The sequence below is a fragment of the Orbicella franksi genome, chromosome 12 (assembly GCF_964199315.1).
Source record: "Orbicella franksi chromosome 12, jaOrbFran1.1, whole genome shotgun sequence".
Lineage (NCBI taxonomy): Eukaryota > Metazoa > Cnidaria > Anthozoa > Scleractinia > Merulinidae > Orbicella > Orbicella franksi.
Genome location: NC_138156.1, coordinates 1664591 through 1688885, shown reverse-complemented (window position 1 = coordinate 1688885; position 24295 = coordinate 1664591). Strand labels below are relative to the sequence as shown.

General features: G+C 39.0%; 3 protein-coding genes across 3 annotated transcripts; all 3 read right to left on the bottom strand.

The window, feature by feature from the left end:
• Nucleotides 1-48: 48 nt before the first annotated feature.
• LOC145462194 (reticulocalbin-2-like) lies at nt 49-4142 on the bottom strand. The gene is made up of 5 exons (XM_081445700.1): nt 3578-4142; nt 2481-2675; nt 1993-2168; nt 1821-1914; nt 49-1430 (listed from the first exon to the last, which is right to left on the bottom strand). Exons 1-5 carry the CDS (start codon nt 3861-3863, stop codon nt 1159-1161), a joined length of 1023 nt encoding a protein of 340 aa, XP_081301826.1. The 5' UTR covers nt 3864-4142; the 3' UTR covers nt 49-1158.
• Nucleotides 4143-5299: 1157 nt separating this feature from the next.
• LOC145464518 (uncharacterized) lies at nt 5300-9474 on the bottom strand. The gene has a single exon (XM_081448432.1). It carries the CDS (start codon nt 9376-9378, stop codon nt 6664-6666), a length of 2715 nt encoding a protein of 904 aa, XP_081304558.1. The 5' UTR covers nt 9379-9474; the 3' UTR covers nt 5300-6663.
• A 117-nt stretch (nt 9475-9591) lies between these two features.
• Nucleotides 9592-24290, bottom strand: LOC145464519 (elongator complex protein 3). Its single transcript, XM_081448433.1, has 22 exons — nt 23899-24290; nt 20063-20168; nt 19563-19653; nt 19424-19471; nt 18723-18793; nt 18169-18232; nt 17256-17324; nt 16700-16729; nt 16252-16376; nt 15664-15744; nt 15430-15510; nt 14919-14979; nt 14372-14437; nt 14188-14260; nt 13715-13835; nt 13025-13115; nt 12701-12766; nt 12121-12196; nt 11674-11770; nt 11340-11394; nt 11184-11265; nt 9592-10834 (listed from the first exon to the last, which is right to left on the bottom strand). The coding sequence occupies exons 1-22, from the start codon at nt 23918-23920 to the stop codon at nt 10755-10757; spliced, it is 1656 nt and encodes a 551-aa protein (XP_081304559.1). The 5' UTR covers nt 23921-24290; the 3' UTR covers nt 9592-10754.
• Between the last annotated feature and the right edge of the window lie 5 nt (nt 24291-24295).

Here is a 24295-nt window from a genome sequence, read left to right as displayed (position 1 = left end):
TTAATGGATTAGAATGATAATCTGCGCAAAAATCGTTGCTGCCACCATCTTAGAATTAGGATAGTGGATGAGGAAACAGAGCACCCCAGGATCCAAAGGTACAGACAGCCTGAATAGCACTCAAGTTAGCCTGTTTAATTTACGGTTAGCTCTCGGTGATGGAAATTGGAATGTTATATATGGAGTGAAAAAGTCTGCACTCTGCAGTTTGCAAATGTCATACACCATGAGTTTTGAAAGTTGACAAGGATTGACTAAAGGGTATGAAGAGCAGAAAAAATTGTTTACCACCAAGAGAGCTCGAGCAAGCTATACTAGTACCAGTGACGGGGTTAAACCTTTGAACTGAAATCGAAAAGTCACTTGAATGTCTTGAATTGCAGCTCTCCTTTGCTCCTCTGCAGACCCAGCCCCCCCCCCCCCTCCCAGGGGATGCAGCCAAGAGACCGCAACCAGAAGTGAGGAGACTGCAATACTGTATAATTTGCACGATTTTTTCGCTTGTTTGTTTTTCGGCCGTAACCATAATTTATTGTAGTAAGCTCCGGCAGACCATCACAAACTCCCATCCCGTCAACATGTCTTCTGAAACGAAAACAACTTTAACAGGGCATGAATGAGTTTGCGATGGAAGCGTTCGCGCTGAAATGTTTTCTAACATTCGTTCGGCATTCGGGAACACAAAAAATAGCGGGAAGGCGTCCATATGCACTTGTCAAAATCGACCACAGGTGCCTTTTTTTTCCCGCCTCGCTGACTTGGAGGGTAAAGCGATCTGGACACGCGCCTGTTACGTTATTGAACTGATTAGAAAGACAACAGGCAAATCATTACCAAGTAAAACAAATAACAGGCAAAAATGATACAGCTAGATCACCTTTGTTTTGCCGGAGGGAAATCAACACACCGAGGCCAGGTAAATGTATGTCAGAACTGACATTGTTCTTTATTTTTATCTAATAAACTGTAAGTCAAAGTCTGGGGAAGGCTCTAGAAAACATTTGAAGCTTTCTTTATAATAATTATTTAAAATAATTTCAAGGTTCATAGGTAAAGAATACGTGTATTACTGAATTGTACATCATTTTCATTCGATGACTTATTTTTCAACCAAATATTTTCTTAACCTAATTTATCCTGACAGTAGGAAAACAGAGTTTATAATTCGTCGTGGTTTGAATCGTCTTGTTCATCCTCTATGAAAACTTTATAGTTTTTCATAATTTCATCCATGGTGAGTTTGCCGTCATGGTTCTCATCAGCTTCCTTAATGAGTGTCTTTGGTTCCTCGATGGAGAAATCATCGTCAGGGAAAAGCCAACTTTTCATCTCTTCTTTGTCCAATTTACCACTTTTGTCTTTATCAAAGTTGGTGGTGAAATCCTTCTCCATTTCTTCTTTAGCATCATCGTTTACATCACTGAATGTGGCTGCAACACAACAAAAGAAGCTTTTATATTCAGTTTTTTCTTTCATAGTTTATCGTGTTTTCCTGTGATCTTTTTTTTTTTCTTCTTCTTCTTCTTTGTTTGTTTGTTTGTTTGTTTTTTTAAGTTTCTTTTCAGTTTTTCTGAATTGAGTAGCTTGCTAAAGGTACAGGTGGTATTTGAAATTTCTCCAAGTTCGAAAGCGACGTCATCAAATCATTTCCAGGACTCATTCGTCTAACATTGACTGAAAACTGAGACAATAGTGTGAGATCATTCACTAAAAAGGTGACCCAAGTGGTGGGTGAACAGGAAAGCTAAACTTGGTGATCTCAGTCAACGAGAGAAAAGTTCTCTCTAGCTCTTTTATTGAAACCAAGATGATCAGCTCACCTAAAAATTCTTTCTTTGATATCTGTCCGTCCTTGTCTTTATCGTGTTTTTTAAGGCTGTCTTCTATTGTAAACTCCGCCATCCGTGGATTATCCTACGCGAATGAAAATATCAACTTTTAGAAATTTATTTTTTAATTAACTGTTCAAAGAAAAGCACGGTTTCTTTTTACCCCAGGGTGATAAAAGGCCAAGTATTCTTCTAAATCTAATTTGCCGTCTCCGTCTTCATCAGCAAATTTAAATTTCTCTTCATCTTCTTTCATTTGTTCCTTGATGTCATCGTCTTTACCATCATCGGAGAAGTGACCCTTTTTGAATTCCTCCCACGATACTTTTCCATCTTTATCTGTGCCGGAATAAAGGACAACAAAAGCTGACTTAATAATGTTTATTTTGAAGATATTCTTTGCTTTTTACTGCAGATATTCTTGGGTTGATATTGTCAAACTGCTTAAAGCCACTACCTCATTAGGTAATTGACTTGTCACAGTCTATTCGCAGTCATTTTGGGACGCCATGTAACACAATATCAGACGAACTGCGTGACGAGTTAGGTACCCTTATTAACCAACAGACTAGCTAGAGCCAAGACCAAAGTCACTTCTCTGTTGAAATGGTTTTAGAACGTTTCAATTCATGTTCACATGCATAAACTTACCCTCGTCATGTTGTTTCATGGTTTCCATCACTTCTTTTTTCCTGTATTCTTTTGTTGTTACATGGAACCTCTGTCTGATCTCATCTTCAGTCAAGAGTCCATCTTTGTTCAAATCCACTTCATCTTTTATAAGCTGCGCCAATTTAGTTTTGGCGTCTTCTGGTGAGAGTCCTTTGAATTCTGTGTAGTTATCCCCTAAGAGAGTATGACACATTCCACAATGAGACGATATTGAATACCGCAATATCATTCCAGCATCTGGACCCAGTTGTTCAAAGGTTGGATAACGCTATTGGCCAGTGGAAACGTAGCTCACAAAACAAACTACGCTATCCACTGGATAGTAATATATATCGTGCAAAGTTTTACCAAAACAGCTTTAACCAATCAACCTCTCGATCCCGGCTTCCCCTACTCCTAGTTATACCGACCCTTCCCCTCCTTCCCCACCCCTAGTGGTAGTTTGCTTGCGGGTCCTTTGTAACCTTAAAGAAGCCCACGTTTGCATGTACTTTTTATAAATCACCTGCAACACAGCACTTAGATTCTCGTACCACCTGTTGCCCTTTAGTTTGGAAAACAGCCTTGTAACTTTTAAAGTGTTTAATTATTTATTACATACCGTAATGGAATATATATCAAAAACGTTAACGATCCTCTGCGAGTCTCCATCCTTTGGGGATCTCTCGGAACAAACCTCCAGTTTCACTACTATAATTACCACTTTCCTTAACTGACGCAAACTGTGATTGCATTTCAGCAGTCATCAAGTCTGATTAAGATTAATTAAAACGATAACTTCAAAATTTTTGACTGTAAGAGTTAAAGGAATAAATAAAAATTTAACTTCGCCAAACATTTTTCCTTATAACTCAACTGAAAACAAATGCAGTTTAGACCTCTTTTTGCCATTCACACTTGTCATGGTATGCGTAGAGCAAACACTATCAACACTTGACATTGTTATGAATGTGCGACGGTTAATTAGTTCCAGAAGTTGCGCTCTTTTCTTCCGCACGACAAGGGTTAAATCGAACTTAAATCATGAATTATTTCCGCGTTTTAGTTGATGATACCTTGTACATCATGTTACTTACCCAGAAAAGCATCGTGTTCAAGATGGCTTTGATCAGTGTCATCATCACTCTCATCTCCTTGACTTTCATCTTCTTCTTCTTGATCCTCATCTTCCTCCTCCTCGTTGCTGTCGTCTTTCTCCTCATCTGCAGTTTCGTCTTCATCAGGATGCTGTTCGTCAGCTTGATCTTCGGGTTCTTCGTCGTGTTCGTCTTCGGAATGTCCGGGCGGCAGATCATCATGTGTCAAAACTACGCTAACGGCAATGCTTAAGATTAACAGCGATAGCCACCAAGAACGAAACATCTTTAAAAAGCTTTAACGAGAATCTGATTTAGTGATAGTTTCGCTCTTCAAGAGGCTCTTGTGATGTGGAATGAGCTAGCAGCAATCCTTTGTTCTTCCTACTGAGGTCCGTGAAGCAAAATAGCAAACTTCAAATGTATGACACGTGTGTTATGAATTTAGAAGCAACGCGTGCCGTTATTAGAGTGGTACGTTAAGCAAAACATTGCAGAATATTTTTATTCATTAGATGTTCAATGAAATAAACACCCTTTGTATACAAATCTGGCAGCTTTTTATTGGATGTAAAAAGAAACTGATTATTGGATATTTTTGCTTGAAACAAATGAGTCTTTTGAATTTGAATGCCTTTTTTTTTCAAAAAAAAGTAAAATTATCAGAGGACTCTTAATTATCATAAAATATTCCGACTCCCTATATAACAAGACATTGCTTCTTCTGAAATTGACTGAACTGGTGTTTGAAAAACTGAGAATATCACAGATGAAGAAAGACGTTAGGTTATTGGCTTTTGCAGGTAGCTGCAGATTCAAATGAATAATATCACAATTAACAATTAGTATGTATGTCATCTGTCAACTCCGCCAAGGTAAGCTGAACTCGGCTTTTAGCACGCTGATATTTTAAAAGTCATCTTTCTGACATACGTACACATTTAAAGGAAACCTTAAAGTTAAAGTTTTCTAAGGTGGAAAAAAGAAGTAATCATAAGCCGAAAATAAACAAGCCGTATGGTAGGATTAACAAGGATTACGTATGACAGAAAAATCGACCTTTCACTTGCTTCTAAGATGCGCGACCGTGCCTTGGTCAGACATATCGATTTTGTCAAAGCTTGGCGCAAACATAACAAGTTATGTTCCGATCTATTCTTACTAAAAGAACTATTGTAGCTAAGTAACCAACCATGCAATGTTTTTAGCTATTTCTTTAATGGTGAACAATCTGTTGCCTTTTTAGCATTTCAACTTGTTCTGACATTCATTTCTATCAGTTTATCGGGCATATAGTCTGCTAAACAAACAACATTTCCTCTGCTCCTCTGTCTGTTCTTAACTAATGTGACTCAAGTTTGCAACAAAAATCTCTTCACTTCACCCCTGACGGAACGAGGGGGAGGTAATACTATAAAGGTTCTTCTTTTATAACACGGCAACAGACATATTGTCATACTTTTTGTCCAGGGCCTTCTGGTCAGGAACTGACCGTATTTTGCGGGAAGGCTCTGGGGACAAGTAGAGAGACAGCCACTTTTCCCTCACGCTCCTGTCCATGCTTTTCGTCGTTTTGGCCACTCCTGAATGTCTGATGTCTGATATTGTAACGAACTAGAAGCTGATCCCTTTTTGAAGGAAAAGAACTAACATTGTGGACGCAGTGAACTCACAATGAACCGTTGTCGTGCTCAAGAAGTCAAATTGCGGAGACAAACGAAAGGAAGTTACTTTTTTCTTTATTTCCAATAGGAAGAAAACTAAAACAAGAAATAATATGTACAAAACAGTGCTGCAGCTGAGAGGCAGTTTAGTATTGATATAGAAGCGCTTTAAATTGCAGCTAAGTATTCAACAAGTTGATTTGACCACTTCCATGAACAAAACATAACTAGCAAAGGTTAAATACAACATGCCAGTGGCATAACATGGGCACCTGACCGTATCAGCCGTGAGATGCCACCTCGTAACATTAAAACATTCACTTTAAAGCTGTTGGTGTAAACCATTTAAATTTGTAACTAAGTGCCACGATTATTGCACTTTCGTTTCCAGTCCGTTATACAACTGAACGTGCAACCGCTGGATAAGGGTAACGCGAGTTTTGACAACGAAAATTTAAGGTGGGACAATTTCTGGTTGATGAATTTTACATGCAAGAAGCAAATAAATTCGTTATACAGGAGAAAAAGAGAATAAATGAGAATAATACGTCGAAAGGAGTAATCATTTCATGGAGGCCAAGAATTCTCTGACGCAGTCAGTTCAAGTAGCTCAGAACATAATAGAAAATAGGGAAGATTTTCCGTGTTTCTGGCAAGTTGTAGAAACACGAGAGGAAGTTCAGGAGAACGAGAAATACTGTGGGAACACGAGTCGAAAGACGAGTGTTTTCGCGGCCTTTCCTATAACTCGATAGAAACACATAGAAAATATTTTTTATCTTTTTTTTAGAAACAAGCACAAAGAAAATAACGAACAACGGGACTATGACAACTTTCTATCGAGTTTTAGTGTAAGTCCACTAGCGTTCTACCACGAATGGTGTTCTCTGATTGGCGTTCTCTGATTAATGAGTAGCGTGGCAGTGTGCGCTTAGTAGCAAACTGGCGGTTGCTTCTTGGCGTTTTCGAGATTTAGAGAAAGTTTTGAACGACTAGAAGATTTACACTAAAACAATCAGATTATTTGCACTCGATTCCTACGCATGATAGTTGACGAGGGCGCATCGTCAAATGTCGCGCAATAGAAATCTCGAACTCATAATCTAACACCCCATTCCCTGGATGAGACGCGCGCGCACTGAATCATGGTAATTGTATGCAATGTCTCGAAGATGTCGCCCGAATGATGAATACAACTACCATGATTCCCTGCGCGCAAGTCTCATAGGGGGAATGGCCTGTTGTTAAATAGAAACACGATTTTTCACCAATCAGTGTGGTATTTTCTTTGGGCTAAGTATAGCTCAACAGGAGGTTGGCAAATTGTTCAAGTACGCTCAGGGCTGACAATTGTCAACATTTGTCAGTTTAGCACATCCTTATTTGTGTGGGTTCATATCGTACGTCACCGAGCACTACTACTTAGAATCCTTCCGTAAAGATCTCCGAACGCTTATCGACATCCTTGGTTACACAAGTCGGATTGGCTGGATAGTTGTCTTCATCAATATAGTACATCTCCTTCTTAGGCTTATGGTACCACTTAGAAAACGATGATGAGATGGACTTGCGCATGACCTTAATTGTGTTCCACTGGGCATTAAAGATCACTTGGCCATGATCAATACACGAGTCCGCGAACAGTGCAATGTTTGATGAACCCTTTATTACACCCTTCATGGCTTTTAAGGTGGTTTTTCGGAATTTCTTGATCTGCTTCAATTCTTTCTTTGTACACGAATACGGATGACGAGCGCAAGGAATTTCCCAGATATTTCCAAGCTGCCAGGAGTCGTACAAAGGGTTCACGACAAACAAACTGCTCTTGACAAAGCGTAAAAAGTATTGCGGAAAGATGCATTTCCAAAGCTTTTTGCCGGACGTGTTTTTGACGCAGTGTTGCGGAACTCCATCCGTGCAGTCATGCAGCTTGAACACACTTTGCATTATCTTCCTGAATTTTCGTTGTCCTTTTTGTTTGCGTGAAGCTGTATCAAGGAAAAATCCTGAATCAGCCAAGGCGCGGAAGTGTACTTGTTTGGGAAGTTTAGAACGGACAAAGTCGGCATGAAGCATGACAGCAAGTCCTCCAGCTGACGTACCAGAGAAAATAACATGGCTGGCTTCCTTAAGATTCGTGTCAGACAACAATTCGGATATGGTGGAATCTAGAATTCTTAACCCGCGGAAATAAAGCAACGAGCCTTCAACTTGGACTGGGTCCGATCTGTTGCCTGCAAATGACGAGCCATCGCAGTAGGGCAGGTAAGCTACATTCCAGTCGTAGAATTCAGGATTCTCTTTTTTGTTGTTTGATAAAATTCCGCCAGGATTTCCCAGAGGCTTAAAAAAGAGTGACGAGCCCAAATGCATGCGACTTCTACCTAAACACGCCTCCTCGCTCTCGCACCAAGCTCCACCTTGTAAGTAAATGATCCAATTCTTGTTTCCTTTCCCGGAACCTTGTCTTAAATAGTATCCAGGAGTGGAGCCATCGAGGCAAACGGCGCCTGTTGTGTCAGCGTTTTTCACGGCATGGTACTCATAACCATTGGAAGATTGCTGGTAAAACTGCATAAGGGAATTCTCTTCTGGGTAGGGCTGCGGCTGTGCTGCCACGGCAGGGCCCGAAGAAGGTGCCGGGTAATAGATAGACGGGTATTGTACGGAGGAGTACTGGGCACTGGAGTTTGGCTGGTGGAGATGATTTCCCGCTGGAATCTGGTTTTCACCAGTATCGTCCTTGTGTGTCTCAATTTCATGCTGCTGCTGCTGCTGCTGCTGCTGCTGCTGATGATGATGATGATGATGATGGTGGCGGTGGTGTTGGTGGCGGTAGTGGCGATGATGATGCCTGTGATGATGATGACCATAGAGATGGTAACTTTTGTTCTGCGGTTGTTGTGTAGGCTTTACTTCTTGAGCCTCCAGCGTCACATTGCTGAGACTTCCATTGAAGATTCCATTCTGGGCGTGATGACTGAGTGCTCGTGTTGACTCTGCTTCTTTGGCTGTGTTATTTTCCTGATGATGATACTGTTGTTTGTGATAATCTCGATGTTTTTCAGAGTGGTGCAGTACATGCTCCTCGCTTTTGTATCCTCTAAAAATATCACTGTCTAGCTTGGAGAGGATTTCCTTCATTTTGGAGGTACGAGTCTTCTTGTGAACAGATTTTCCTGAGGACACGCTCGTGCTGCTATCACCTGAAAACTCTCGAAACATCGAAGACAAATCTCCTCCGTCATGGTCCCGGTGGGCTATTGTACTCTTACTCCCCCCTGATTCCTCTTTGTTTCCTTCAGAGACCAACAGTTTAGCTTCCTCCTCATTAAGGGCGTCATCCAAGTCCCCGTCGTCATCATCATCATCTTCCAGGTCTAGACCCAAGTCGCCATCATTCTTAAAATCTTTGAGGAGCTTATCATATTCATTCTCGCTGTTTCCCTTGGTGACCTTGCTTTTCCTGTAAATCTTGCTTCTTCTTTTTGGGCTTGTTACTTTTTTATCAACAGCAGGTGCTAAAGGTTTAACTCTTCTTTCATTTTCTGTCTTGTGGGTATCTCTATCGTTTGCATCCTCTTGTTCAACGTCAGTGCTACCACTGCTATCTTGTTCTTTCATTTCATGTTCTGAGCTTTCGGTTTCGTCTCCTGAAAATTCAGCATTTTTTTCTTCTTGTTGATCGTTCTCGCCAGACGTCTCAAGATCCTTGCTTGGAGTTTTGCCAGTGGGCCTTTCACTAATACTGTTTCCGTCCGTCTCGTGAACATTCACCATGTAACTGGATGGATAACTTCCACTACCAGACATGTATTCTGCTTCACTGGGTTCTCCACTTCCACTAAGATCGTTCTCCGCTTCAGCTGAAATAACACCATTGTTCAACTCTTCGTTTCCATCAGAATCAGATGTCAGCTGTTTAACTTCTCTTTCTTGTGTTGATTCGGCGATAAAACTCTTTGCGACCTCTCGTTCCGATCCAGTCTTGTACCATAAATACTCGCCTGGTTTGCCAGACTTTGAATCATCTTGTTGAGTGTTGTGTTCGGAATTCTGAATATGTCTTGGCGACACAATAACAATCAGAGCTAAAGTGTAAAACAAAGTTATATGCAACAAGGCTATGCGTCTCATATTTTTAAATGGAAGCGCAGCGTCGCGTCTGCGCCAGTACACCGAGACACACACAGTACAACTCCAATATGATTTCGCCTTCAGGGCAACTAACTTTGAACTTTCCTGAGGTAATTTGATGTCACGCAGGTCCGGGTACCTGCGTTCCCTCTTTAGCTCTTATCTTCTTTGTTTTAGGAACAATTCACTAAAATAAAGAACCATGCAGCGCGTCTAGACTAAACTGTTATACGTGCGAAACAAAACTACGACGACCAGAGCCCCGTCTTGAGTTACAGTGTGTTTATAAATAATTTTCGATCAACAGAGCGGGTGGTTAAGTTGAGTAAAACAACACAACACCTGTTGACTGCCAAGTGATCTGTGTACATAAGAAAAACGGTTTTTATGCTCCAGTAACTGTTGTGATTTCCAATCCGAAGATGCTCAAACAACAATTGACCTGTGTACAACACTAAGTTTCCCTGTTCATAGTTAGCGTCTCCTCCTGATTGCGAATGTTCTGTTTTTAAAATCAGTGTCAGATGTTTTGAAAGCAGGTCATTTGTTTGAAGAAACAACATATTAGCTATGTGGTAAATCGGGTGAGTGATTCTGGGTTATTGTTTGGAGATCTGTTTACTGCAAAAATGAATTCTTCTTCACTCTCCCATCTTTCATCTGCTATTCAAACAAGAAATAACACAGGTCTCCATAGCGAACCAAGACAAACCTTGTTGTGCACCATTGTAAATAACTCTATTTAACAGAAAAATATCCACAAGTTTCCCCACACTTTGGACGAGAATCAGAAATACCGCAACTAATTTTGTCTACAAACCGTTTCTGCGCCGGTGACTAACTGAGAAACCTATCAGCCTCCCGCCAAGAGAAAAGAAAGCTCTTAATTAGTCTGTAGAGTTTGTTCTGCACGCAGGGGCGCGAATACAATCCATGTAATAATTCCGAAAGCAGACTCGTTTATCTGGATACTGTTCTTGAGAACGTTTCTCACAGACTATCTGACACTATATGTCTACCATTGTTTCATTGTACAGTTTCTCATCCTATCCTGTGAGTAAAGTCACAATACTATTCTTCCTTTGTAAGAACTGCTGAGTTTCTTGTAGACGCCCCATTGGTCAAGGGTGGTGACCAATCAAGTTCTTGTTAGCAAACAAGGATTGATTGAACTCGAGATTGTTCAGAATGTCAGCGGCAGCTGGGACTATTCCTCATGAATGCTTTGTCAGATTACACATCGTTATGATCAGCAGGTGATGTAACCAGGCCTTTAAGCAGGTGTCCATCAAAAGCTTATGCCGCAACTGAACTGGTCTGCGGTATTCACAACACAAGTCCGAGTTACAGGCATTACACGTTGAAGGATGTTTGGATCACAGAATTAAACTCTTCACCATATAAGGGCCTTCCAGTTCATAACCAATTTTACGATAATAATTCCTGGTTCCAACACCTGTGTGAGAGAGATTACAGTTTCTCTAGTTAGTCAAGCTCTTAATAGCCTATTTTTCTGTCCCTATGGTCGTCAAAATAATGAGTTCAATCGAATTTAACGCCTTAAGTCAGAATTAAAGCCTAGAGTTAGAGTTTGTGCAACCAAACATTGTTTTCTGTCAAAACATCTTAACAAAATCTACCCTATTCCTTCACTAAAAAGATATTTTCTGTCCTTTCTGAGCCAAAAGTCTTAGCTGGGCGCGAAACTTCTTTTTCGCTCGAACATGACACTGTGTGCCCTTACTCCCTAAACAAAGCATTCCCTGTTGCGCTTCAAAACATTTTTCATGTAACAAAAGAAATACCTGAAATAACGGCGATTTTTATGGATCCATGTTCATCCCGCGCGATTCTCTCTGCTTCCTCCATTAACAGCATTCCAAAACCCTGAGAGTCGCAAAAAACACTGTTTAGTCACAAGCCTCAACCGACTGTTGTCAATCACGCACACCAGAACTTACTTGATGCTGGAATTTAGATGGATCGCGAGCACTGACAGGAACCACACTGCCGTAACTATGGCAACAAGGTCAAGGAATGGGTTAATAAGTTACTGTACGATCGCGCTATCTGATTGGTCAGAAAAAAATCAACAAAGTTACAGTTCTAAATTTCTCGACCAATGAGAACGTAGACTTCTCTGCCTCTCAGACTCAGCTGGCTGTTGATTGGGCAAGAATGAATGAAAACCTAACATAACGACGTTTAAAAAATGACATTTATGACAACACTCATCTCCCATATAGTTGGAGCAAAGTATCGTACTAACTTAATGGTAGTAATGTCAAAGGATACACATGAAGTTCTCTGACAACTGAACAGCCTCCTTTAAGCTCAGGTCTGAAGGAAGCCTCTGAACACTTCCTTAATCTTAATAAACCCACGAGGATATTTACACAGAGTTAAGAAAAATGTTTGATTTTACTGTTAAATTATTGACGACTTCTCTCTTTTTACATCCATACAATAAGCAAGAGGGTAAAACTTAAAGTTCTACAGTAAACGTATTTTGAGCTTAAGAAGTTGGCGGAAGGGAAGACGACGTTTAAAGTTAGCGCCAGGGACACACCAGTGAACATCGCCACACCTTGGAAAAATGGTCAGCGAATAATAAACGGTCAAACGAGACAGTCGATGAATTTCATTAGTGCTTAATTAGAAATGGAAAGTTAAGCTCTAGTGCATTAACGCCAGTAAGATGGAGGAGTGATTGTTATATACAGCAGCGTGTGAAAAAGATATCTTGCTCGGGATCTTCATAAGACAGAAACGTCTCCCATCCACCATTTGCGACATAATCACGACGAATGAGCTCAATCTGAAGAAGAAAGGATGTCAATGTTTACTGTTAACTAATCGTCTATTTAAAGCATTTTATACATGATAAGCCACGATTTAAGCTGGAGACCCTGACAAGCCCTCGGCAATTCTGGCCCAAACAGTGGACTGACTGTACATGACTCAGTCAGGATTTAAAGCGGAAGCGTTAAAAACACAACACAAGGATCAAGAAGCTTCAGAAAAGGAAGATAGTTAAACTAAGTGTGTACAAATCTTCTAAGATGATTTCTATGGGACTGAGGGAAAGAAAATTTAGGTAAAGGAAATTTAGATAAAATTGTTTTGAAAAATGCTCTAAAAAGCAAAGACACAAAATACCCTCATTTGTGAGATGTATTAATTCTCATACATAGTATTTCTCTGTGGAATCAATTTTCATTCACAATTCTCAACTTGTAGTTCCAAAGTAAGGCGTGATTTACCGGCGAGAAATGTAGGCGTGACACAAGCGTAGCCTAGGAATGGGAGAGTGTTTACTTGCCTCAAAAGGTCGAACTTTATGATGAATCTCCTGTATGCCAACCTCGCGTGTGCGAACATCACGGCACTAAGAAAATCAAATCAATCACCAACACCGCAAATCAAAATCGAAACTCTCCTTAAATTATGTATACAGAGCAAAGCAGAAAGGTAGTTAATACAATAATTTTATGAACTAGTTATCTGGCCTTGATGTACTACCAGATTCTCAGAGCTCAGATTAAACGAAACGTGTGGCAATCGGAAAGGAGAACTGAAAGTTTGTGGCGTTGGAAAGGAAGTATTTCCAAAATGAAAGCAAATATGCTAGAAGTCACTTTCTTACCTGTGTTCCTAGGTCTTTCATACGTGCTAGAGCAAGTTCTCTTAAGTTACCGTGTTCCACGCCAGAACTAACCAAGGGCATGGGGATATCCCTAACATAAACAAACAAGGTTCACATCACGTTTGCGCCAAAAGAATCATCCGCCTATCACAAAAGGTGAAAATCCCGAGGAGACTCGCGTACAGAAAGGACCGGGGGGGCTCGTCATACCTTTCAGGGGTTAAAAAAAGGGTTTTGGTACCTCTTAGAATATTCAGCCTCAAAAGGTCCACAGCAGGAGCTTTTACGGTACTTTTTAGGGTATTGAGCTGAAAAACATTTGAATCAGATAATGTGTTGTTTTGGAATTGGAACCTCTTAGGGGTGAAAAAAATTTCAAGCCACGCCCACAAAGCAAGAACTTGGTATTTATTAGGGGTTCTTTTAAAATTTTTCGACGAGCACCCGTCCTTCTTACAGGGGAGTCACCCCTGGGGTTAAAACTATTTGCGTAACTCGCAAGAAGTTGCAAACTTCGCGTGACATAATGAGCCCTGAAAGTGGTGTGACGGAGCAACAACCAAGAACTCGCAAATATTATTTTTAGTACAATATTTCTGTTGGTGATCGTGTTGTGGGGGAAAATGCTGCTGTCAGCCAAGATGTTGTGTCAAAAATTGCGGAAGACCAGATTTTTGTGTTTAAACCTACCTTTGAACTCTGTAAACTCGTGTCCAGGGTGGCACTAATGCGAGAATCCTGGCGATCAAGTCCACCAGTGTATTGGGAGGATAGCTCCTGTAGCGTCCAGTCTTCCACAGCTCATACAAACCTACCACACGTCATAAAACATTGCAACTGTAACCACTTAATATTAATTTCAATTTTTTAGAGAGTTTTCGAGCACAAAATGGGATGAAACTGACATCACTTCTAACTACTTGGTTTAAGCAGATTATTTTACATTGATTTTAGTCTTCTTCCTGGTCTTCTTCCCAGCTGTCGTATGGGATTATCACACAACTCTCCCTTCCCAGGAGCAAGCATTGCGTAACAGCCCTAAATGATGGCTGTGAAGGAGATTAGATCAACTTGGGAAAGACATTCATGTAAAGCAAAATTCTGCCAGCAAGAATCATAGGAAATGTAAAAAAAAAAGTAAGGAGAATACGAATGTCACTTACCTGTACCACGGATCACTAAAGTTGGGTAAATTTTCAACCCATCTGCACGAAACGCAGGATTTTCAAAGAATTCCTATAATGATAAAAAAGGAAATAATTAAGTACCACAGTGAATGATGCAGTGATGCTACAAACACACAAGGATGTAACTTAATATTAGAGGAATAAAATCCAATTTACTAACAATGAACTGTTCAATGTCTCTTTCTAATCCCACATTTGGCAAATCTGGCATCATGTGTGATACAACCTGTGTAACAGGTAAAACAAGTTCATAGATTAACAAACTGGAATAACAATGAGTTGAAACAGAAATAAAATCCAAGGGCAAGTTGCTACGGTTGTCAATGTTGCCAACTGAAATTAATTCAGAAAAAAAAGTTCTAACAAGTGACCACAAGTGCCAAGCATGGACAAGGTTGCAGAAGTGAATCAAAAATGTATCCTTATAGTTTATGAACTGATGGAATGAACACACAAAGTCTCCAATTAGTGGCTGCACCTAACAAAACTTTTGTTAACCAGTTACAGAGTTAAGCAATTTAATGCGAACTAGGCAATCAAGTTTGCCTTCCCATAATGCTATTTAACCATATAACAATTTTAGAGCATGAGCCCTTGATTTCTATGAGGTGATGGGTAATGGGGCAGAAGGCGCTTTTAATTTTTACAGCAATACTTGGCAGCCTGCTCTCAAAATCATGATCTCTAGCTTATTGAAAATACTGGACCTTAAAGCCTGCATCTTTAGACATGTGGAATGACTCACTCACTGCTCTGACAGTGTGGCCTCTGGAAACAAAAACAGAAAAATTCTGAATTAAGATGGCCCATGTGTTAGAAAAGAGTTTAGGTTCATCAGAACACAAAGCAACCAAACATTACACACATGAAACAAACAACAGCATCCTCTTACCATCAACAACATACTGTAATATTCTGATAGTAGAATCTTATTAAGTCCACTACAGCTAGAAGTGGTGAGTATTCCCGATCATCACAGTATTTCAAGACTACTGATCTTCTTCTGATGATTAATTACAAAACCTGTTTTGTGTTTCACATTATCATGATTAGAGAAATTCTTATGAATTTACATTTTTAAGATCAATTTTTCCTTCTTACAGTAAATGAAATCTAAGTACAGTGCTGATGTGGTGGCTACAGGAATGTTATGTTATTATTGCTGAAGAATAAAAGCTATCTGTCTGTGGTTGTGTGTTCCTAATGAGTACCACTCACCTGTTAGTATCTCTTGCTACATCCTCATACACACTTTGTACACCAATCTCCAGACGAGTGCAGCCATACATCAGCATGGAACTAGAAAGACAGAAGAACAAGTTTAAACTCAATACCACTGGTCAAGCCATATGACACCTCAAAAAGACTATTGATTTAAACAAAGCCCATTGTTCATTTTTGTGCATGTCATATTCAAGACCAAATACCAAACTTGATTCAAGTATAACAGACCTTAAATGTTTTTTCAAGCAGTAGTCTGGTCGAGTTTCAATAGTGATTCCTATGCACTTTGTCTTGCTTCTCTCTGAATATCTGCAACATAACAATAAAATTATCATCATCATCATCATCATCAACAACAACTGACAAAATTCTCAATCTTTATCCAATTTGACTAATGTCAGTCCATATTTCAACACACCAGTTGTCTAGTTCTGTCAAAACTTATCAGGTACAAGAGAATAATAATAATAATAATAATAATAATAATAATAATAATAATAATAATAATAATAATGATAATGACTTCAGGCATCCATAAGAAACATAGCCCAAGGGGTAACCTTCTGCTTATTGAGGACATCTAGATTTTCCTCAAAATTATATCAATGCAAAGTTAAGTGTGGTAATTGTCAAAGTAATAAAAGACTGATTGCAAAGGAAACACTGCAAAGTGATGTTGTCTTATTTATTTTTCCTTGTTTTTGTTTTAGAACTGTCTAGCGCAATAGTCCTGCAAGCTCAAGCCTTGTACTTTTTCCACCTCTCCACATTTTCTGTCCTGACAATCTCATGACAGAGAGTGAGTTAATGTCTTACTTGACAGCTTCAGTCACATTGTTACTTGTGTGACCTGAGAGTGCATCATGAAGATTCCTGATGAAGAAATCCCTGTAGCTTTCATCCAGACACATAAATGTGCCTCCCATTACAATGAACTCAACCTAAAAAGATTAAACAGTCACATGATTGGCAAATTGACATTATGAAGTGAAATATGTCTAGTATGACTGTATTATTATTTGGCTTGTGTTTGTAGCTGATCTAACACGTGCTCTGATTGGCTGACTGTTGTTACATTATTCTCCTGTAATGCCCATGGGTGGAAGACGGGCCTGCAAAGACAGAGCAAAAAGCCACATAATAAACAACTTATTAGCCTTGAACGTTCAGTCTTTACAGGAAAATCTTAAACCTCAACCTCACTGTATTGACCTCACTATCATGACACTAGTCACAATTAGAAAATGAATTGCTTTCTCCTCACCTTATCCACATTGTGACCCAGTTGTTTAAGCTACAAAAATAATAGGAAAACCTTTAGTTATAGTTACTGATGAAGTACAGCTTAATCTTTTGAAGAACATCAAAACAAGGCTTGGAAATTATTACCTACTTCCATTGCTACAAACTTTCTCTGGACTAGACCTTACTAGTTATGCTTATTGTGGTACCAATATTTTACAATTAATGGAACATAACAACAGGCCAAAATTATCCACAATAACTAAGTTACATTCAACACCAAAAGAAATTTCATGCAAGTGTTGAAAAGTGCATAATTTGTGCAGTTACACAGGGTAACTGGAGAAAAATCACCATCTACTTTGTAATCTCTGGCATTTACTCTACTGAGCCATTTGTCTGATTCTTTTGAATCAGACAATCAAAATATAATATGTAAGAAAACATAACAAAATCAGAGAGCAGTTGTCTGCTCATGATCCAATTAGTTGTAAACTACTGCATCTTAAAAACAATTAGGTTCATGCCACAAAACAGTTGTAATTACATATATATAACTGATGTAAAGTTGTATTCACCTGATCAATTCTATGTCTTGTTTGCAAATAAGGATTGTACCTTGCTCGGATTGCTCTCATTGATGTGGGCTGAAACAGTTCAATCAAACAATATTGCTATAAGAGCAGTGTTACAAGTATGAAGAAAGACATTTTAAGATATTTCCAACATTTCTCTTTGAAAAAGCCTTTTTGCAATTTATTTCAGACTAATGATTTTAATTTTTAGGTTATTTTTTTTAGATTTTCACTGATAATTATTGTAAAGCGCCTTTGAACATTGCGATACTGGCGCTATGGAAATCTTTTATTATTTATTATTTATTATTGTTATTGAAGAAAACCTCACATTAAAGGTACATGCACACTAAAGCAACAAATTACCTTCTCCTTGAGGATAATAAAATTTGTGCTAGATACCAAAACCAACAGCCATGTTAAGTATGGTAAAATCTATTATTACTCTCCAGCTTATAAATTATGCCAGGATGTGGATTATACATGTTACTTGTAATCTATCAAAGATAATAAGCTGTAAGCCTCACAATGTTTTTCAAAAAATTTCACTGACTCGAATAGAATTTTCAGCTTTAAAAAGGGTTCAGCTTTTGGCCAAGATCTTCCAAAACTTAAACCTTAAACCCTTTCTATCAAACTTTGTCTCAAAAAAATAGAGTACATCTTTAAATCCACAACTAACGTCTTTTTAGATTCTCCAAATCAAAGTCAATTTGATTCAACTTACATAAATATGTTAAAGGAGTATTGAGATGATTTTTAAATCATTCAGAGAAATATATAATATTACAGCATTTATGACAAAAATCACAATTAATTAGATATTATTTAGATATCATTTTGAGGATTTCTCAGGTTAGGTATCTAACATAACATCCTGACTGTTTAACCTTAGTACTGATATAAGGGATCTTACTTCATATCCAGTGTAGGACTGTGTAGAGTACTCAAAATCAGAGTCTGGGCCTCCTGGGCAATACCTAATAAACACAGAACATTTAGCCTTGTTGAACATCAATTGTTTTTCGTGTTAAAAAAATTCTAGATGGGATTTGAACCAACGACCCTCAGTGATCTAGCTGGACGCTCTAACCACTGAGCTACTGGAGACTCTATGGTGAGCAAGGGTGAAATGTGGGCCTTTGACTGGAACTGCATTTCTACATTCAGTATGTGCTAAGTTAACATTTAGCTGCGTGACCGAGGGATACATGGTCCGGCTAGATCATGGAGGGTCATGGGTTCAAAACCCATCTGGAACTCGGAATTTTTTTTCCAAGTCAATGTGATTTCTACATTCAGTATCCCTTATAATACTCACTTAAAAAGTACTTTGATAAAATAAAAAATGATGTTTTTGACTTTGCTAAGACTGACAAAGAACCTCTGAAGTTCTCCTAACAACTTTGATCCTTTTCCATGTTGATTACAACTAAGATAGAAAGTATTATAAGAAGCCAAGAAACTTACACACAAATATTGCCAGTCATGTTAATATGTGGACATCTGTGAGGTTTACACATAACAGCAACAACAGCAATCTATGATAACAACAATATAAACCAGTCAGTTTTCACCAATATCAACAGAAGAAAATGATTCTTTAACAAACATGTTGTTGCCCAAGGAGAGCAGTTTGTTTACTATTATCCAGAATAACATGGTGAAGTATAACTGACAGGGACTGCATCATAGTCATAAAAAACAGTCCAGCTCAGTAAGGGTCCTTGACATATTTGCGTATTTCATTTAAAAGTTGTGATAATGTGAAAAGCGAACTAATTAACATGACACAAGTGGGGGACAAAGAAAAAATCTGAGTCCCTGACAGGAATCGAACCCATGACCTCCAGAACACTGGCAGGTGCTCTATCCACTGAGATACGAGAACTCATGGAGAGCAAGGTCGTTTAATCCTAGCAGTATGCAGGATGCCTGTCACATATGAACTCAGTCAAGTGACCTTGCTCTCCATGAGTTCTCATAGGTCAGTGGATAGAGTGCCCACCTGGTGTTCGGGTTTGATTCCTGTCAGGGACTCAGATTTTTTTCTTTGTCCCACGCTCATGTCATGTTGAGATAATATTATTGTTCCCAAGTAAAACCTGTTACCCCCAGTACCTCCAGCCTTATAATTTTACATATTCACATATAGACATTGAAATTCTTACTCCAGAAGCTGTTCTCACTGGCTTGGCTTTTAACTTTGGCAGTAATACCTGACAAGATAAAAAGGAGATACCGCATGATACAAAGAAATCTAATGTAACACAGCAAAGAGACAACTTTTCAGACAAATCAAGAACTAACCTTCTTATAAGCAGGAGGTACAGCAGCTATGATATCAACCAGTCTTGGTTGTGATGTCAGTCCATACTTACTGGCTGCTTGTCCTTTTATTCTTAATAGGTCAGAAGAGAAGCAAAATAAATACTGACTGCAGCATATCCCACCTGGCATAATCAAATCCTAGAGGGTTAGGGCAAGGGTGAGCAACCTAATCGATAAATGGAAACTATTTTGTATGTTTCAATATAGTTTTGGGTAAATGCGTGGATGTTTACTAACATCAAGATTCGAGTTCTCCATGATTCAAAAATTTTGAGACCAAAAGTAATATGGTGAGACTTCTGCAAAACTGAACATTGCTAATGTTGGTTTAGTTCTCATTCCACAAGTATGACAAGATTAAAAAAACTTATAAATATAACATAGCTTGCACTGATGCTCAATGTCACCCAACTTCAAGATGACACACATGCGTTCATGCACAAATTATGCACACACATGCAGATATGAATGATATTTACTTGTTGAGATTGAGATCACTTCCTTTCTCGTGTGCCGTAATCAGTTGACTCACTATGTCTGATACTGTCATCATCATCAGTTCAGCTCTTGAAGCACTGGGGTTCACTAAAAACAATCACGAGAAAGATAAGTTAGCCTGCATAGCAAGCATTTCCATGGAGTTCAGGAGCAAAGAATTACCACGCGAAAAATGGAGTAAGTAAAACCCCCTCCTTCTTTTTTAGGCTCTCGCCCCATTGTTTGCGTAGGCAAAACACTGAAAATCCAGTTCCTCTGTCTTTCTTTGCTCCCAACCCCACGGAAATGCTTGCTACTCAGGCTAAAGATAAGTAGGAAGGTAAGTGGCTCATTTTGCAAGTAACCAATCATGTTAAAACAGATGCATCAATGAGAGCTAATGCTGTGCTTATAATGAATGGAATATGCTAGGGTTTGACAAATAATAATTATTGTACGTGTATCAGAAGTTAACCATTAGACCATTCCATCCTATATAGTCCACTGCGGTGTTTGAACTTTGATATCCTTTTTTGTCTCATGCCCATGTGACCCTAGTCATGTGGACGCAAGGTTGTTTTTTCTAAGAAGAGTGCTTACTATGCAATTTGACATTTATGTTTCAAGGGGAAATACAACTTGTACATAAACTTGTCAGGTGTAGCACACTCTGGAATAGAATAAATATGTTTAAGAAAATTTTGGCTACAACAACAGCATCATTGCCTGGCCACATAATGAACAGAATGCAAGAGAGCAGCATCGCCATCCCCAATGAACAAATGACTGGTAAAACCCAGGGGAAAGGCAACTTGAAACCTTTTGCTATTTCAGACCAAAATTTGTGATTTTCTATACCTTATTTCAAGCCTGAGCCAAAACTTAATACCCTATTTGTAACAACTTACTAACCTTGAACACCCAGTCTTCATGGGAAAAATTATCTCAAACGGAGACCTTGCCATATTGACCTCACTATTGCTTGGCCAATACTGCAAGGTCTTGGTTTGAGATTTTCCTGTAAAGATTGAGCGTTCAAGGTTAAGAAGTTATCTATTATATGGCCTTTTTGCTTTGTCTTTGCAGGCCTGAAGTTGGCCCTTGGGCATAATTTGCGTGAGAATAATGCCCTAGAATTAGCCTATCAGAGTGTGAGTTATGTCGGCTAGAAACACAAGCCCTACAATAAAGACCTGTATAACATAGATAAGACCCTGTGTGTGCACTGATTGGTCGAAAACCTGTGTTTTATCACAGTATAAAATATAAGAAAAGTGTGTTTTATTGTTTTCGCCACATTACCTCTAAATCATAAAGCAAACGAAGGAGCCTAAGCCATGTATTACTAACTACTTAATAACCGAGAGTGAGGTCGTTACGGGAAAATCTCAAACTGAGGCCTTGCCGTATTGACCGAGCGACAGCGAGGTCAATATGGTAGGCCGAGGTTTGAGATTTTCCCGTAACGACCGAACAGTCAAGGTTATTAAGTTGTTTATTATATGGCTCACGAATTAAAGAAAAAAAAATTATTCGAGCGGAAGTCGTCAATGTACATCCGGCGATGCGCGCGTTTACCGATTCATTCATCGTCTCAAACCCAGGGCAAAACTACACAGTCAGTGAACTTCACTACTGTAATTCTTTATGGGAAAAATGATTGTCACAGCCCTCAAAAAGGTATTTTAGTATCGTGGAGCCACAACTTGATGGGGGAGTTTTTCCAACTTTTGTGGCGAAACGTCAACGCATATAGAAAAGACAGAAAGTGCTTCAAAATGGTCCAAACCAACGGTCTTTCGGTGAAAGAAAATACTAATGCTTCAGAATGCATTGCTCAGAATAACTCAATCTTCGCATTCGCTTTCAACAACATATCTTGGCCTTCTTAATTCTGGGACTTATGAATGAACTTTTCAAGCCTTGTGAGCGTCTAAAACTTCCTGCAGGTATCAGAAACACTGCTACCGACAGAAACCGCCCGATTGTTTACACCTGATGATCCTGGAAGCTGATTTTCACTTGCTTGTGTTGAAGCGAGGGAATCTATTTGATGAGAACTGAAACGGAGTTCAATATTTCGGTAATTATTGTGACTAAGATGATAACTTATAAGTTTCTTCGTGGTTTTCTGCTCAGGATACGTGACACCTCTGCCGATGGTGTCTTTCACTTAGCGATTTTAGCTTTACTCGACACTCGGCAAACTTTGATTGTTTTTCACTAGTGCTCACCAAGGTTACCGGTAAGTCAAAAATGACTTCTATGTAAATTTTATTAAGGAAAAATCCCTAAACTTTTAGCTACTCGGAATTAAATTTACTTCTCTTACTGTTTTTAATCGGCTTTCATCGTTTCAATGCGCTTGAATTTTCCGAGCCGGGCTCTTCCTAATTTGCATAATCCGTAATCGGCCCGTGGGCATTACGGGAGAATAATGCCCTACAATTCAGTGACAATTAACCAATCAGAGTGCGCGTTATATCGCCTACAAACACAAGCCATATAATAAACTGTGATGAAACACTCCGGACATTTGAGAACACTTGAGAAATGAAGAAAACACTTGCGGCTCGTGTTTTCTACATTTCCTTCGTGTTCTCAAATGCCCATCGTACTTTATAACAGTGTAATACACAGCTTAGGCTTCTTAATTTGTTAAATAAAATTAGTACACAGCTCTAAAATATGACCCCAGCTAACCAGCACATACACATAACTACATAACCCATATAAGGGAGTACCCCCTCCCCAGCCTGGGGATAAAACACTTCCTGAATTTAAGGACACCATAATTTGAACTAGTTCTATTGTCCCTGTGCTAGCATTTGAACAAAGTCCTTAGTTATTTTAAGCACTGGGGACAAATATCAAGTACAGTATTAAAGGTGACTTTCAGAGTGACCAAATATAAAATGGCATTGCATGATAGATGAATTATAAAGGCTAGTTTTCACTAGCGACGGAGTTGGAGTCAGAGTCGTAGTTGGAGTCATAAGAATGCTTATGACCTAGTAAAAATTGAAAATCAGAGTTGTAAGCAGAGTCCTAACCTCGACAGAATCGGAGTCAGAAGAATCGGAGCGTTTCCATTTCTTCTGATTCCGTTTACGACTCCGTCATTTATGATCCAGTGAAAACTACATTGTCGGAGTCGGAAGAAGAAACGTAAGAACTAACCAATCACAAGGCCCGAAAACAAACACTGTGATTGGTTTATTCTTCCGCTTCTGCTTCCGACTCCGACAATCTAATTTTCACTGAATCGTAAGCGACAGAGTCGTAGGCGGATGTGGCGTTCTGCTTCTGACTCCGTCAGTTTGATTTTCACTCTACGCTTCTGATTATAACTCTGACTACGACTCCATCACTAGTGGAAACCAGCCTTAAGTTGATTGCCATTACCCCAAAATAAGGACAATTAAAAGCTTACTGTCTATTTATTGAACAGGAATAGAGAAGGAAAACAAAAATCTCTCCGTACATGGAAGAAAAAAATGGAACGAGCTAACAATTGATATTAGAACTAAAGTACGTAGGCACTAATGAAGTGATACCGGAATTTATTGCAATTTCATTCTCTAGATTTTTAGTTCTCCACGTTTACAGCTTTATACGATCAATTATTGTATGTTTTTAGTTTTAATTTTTAGAACATACTAGGGCCGTTGATTACCTGTAAACTAGCTGATTAGCTAAGCGTAAACCCCACGTTAAATAAAGCATCGTTATCGTTATCGTACATGACATGTGACTAGAGCGCGAGGCAAATTGATCACTATTTGCATTCAATATGGTCACTAACAGCAAAACCACAAATCCACCAGCTTGTTCATACCTTTCTTTCGGTTCTTTCCCATCACTATTTTCACTATTTATAAAAGATTTCGTTTACAGTTTGTCCTCTTTTAAGTGTAGCCTGATGCAATCTGGATTTCTACGCCAGCGACTTTTGTTATTAATTACTTCATGTACCAATCTCTATTGTGTCATTCAAAGTACCAGTCCTCGACCGAAAAATGTAACGCAACGAACGCTCAATAGAAATTTGTAAGGGAAATTCACTTTGGGCCTAAATACACTAAGATAAATCTATTTGAGTTCAAATAAACTTCACTCACCTCAACAGAGGGCTGTCTTTGTGTCTTTCATGCTATTTTCGGCTCAAACTCTTTATGTCAATTTTTGCCCCCAACCCCAACCCTTTACCGCGTACAACATAATCACAAGAAACA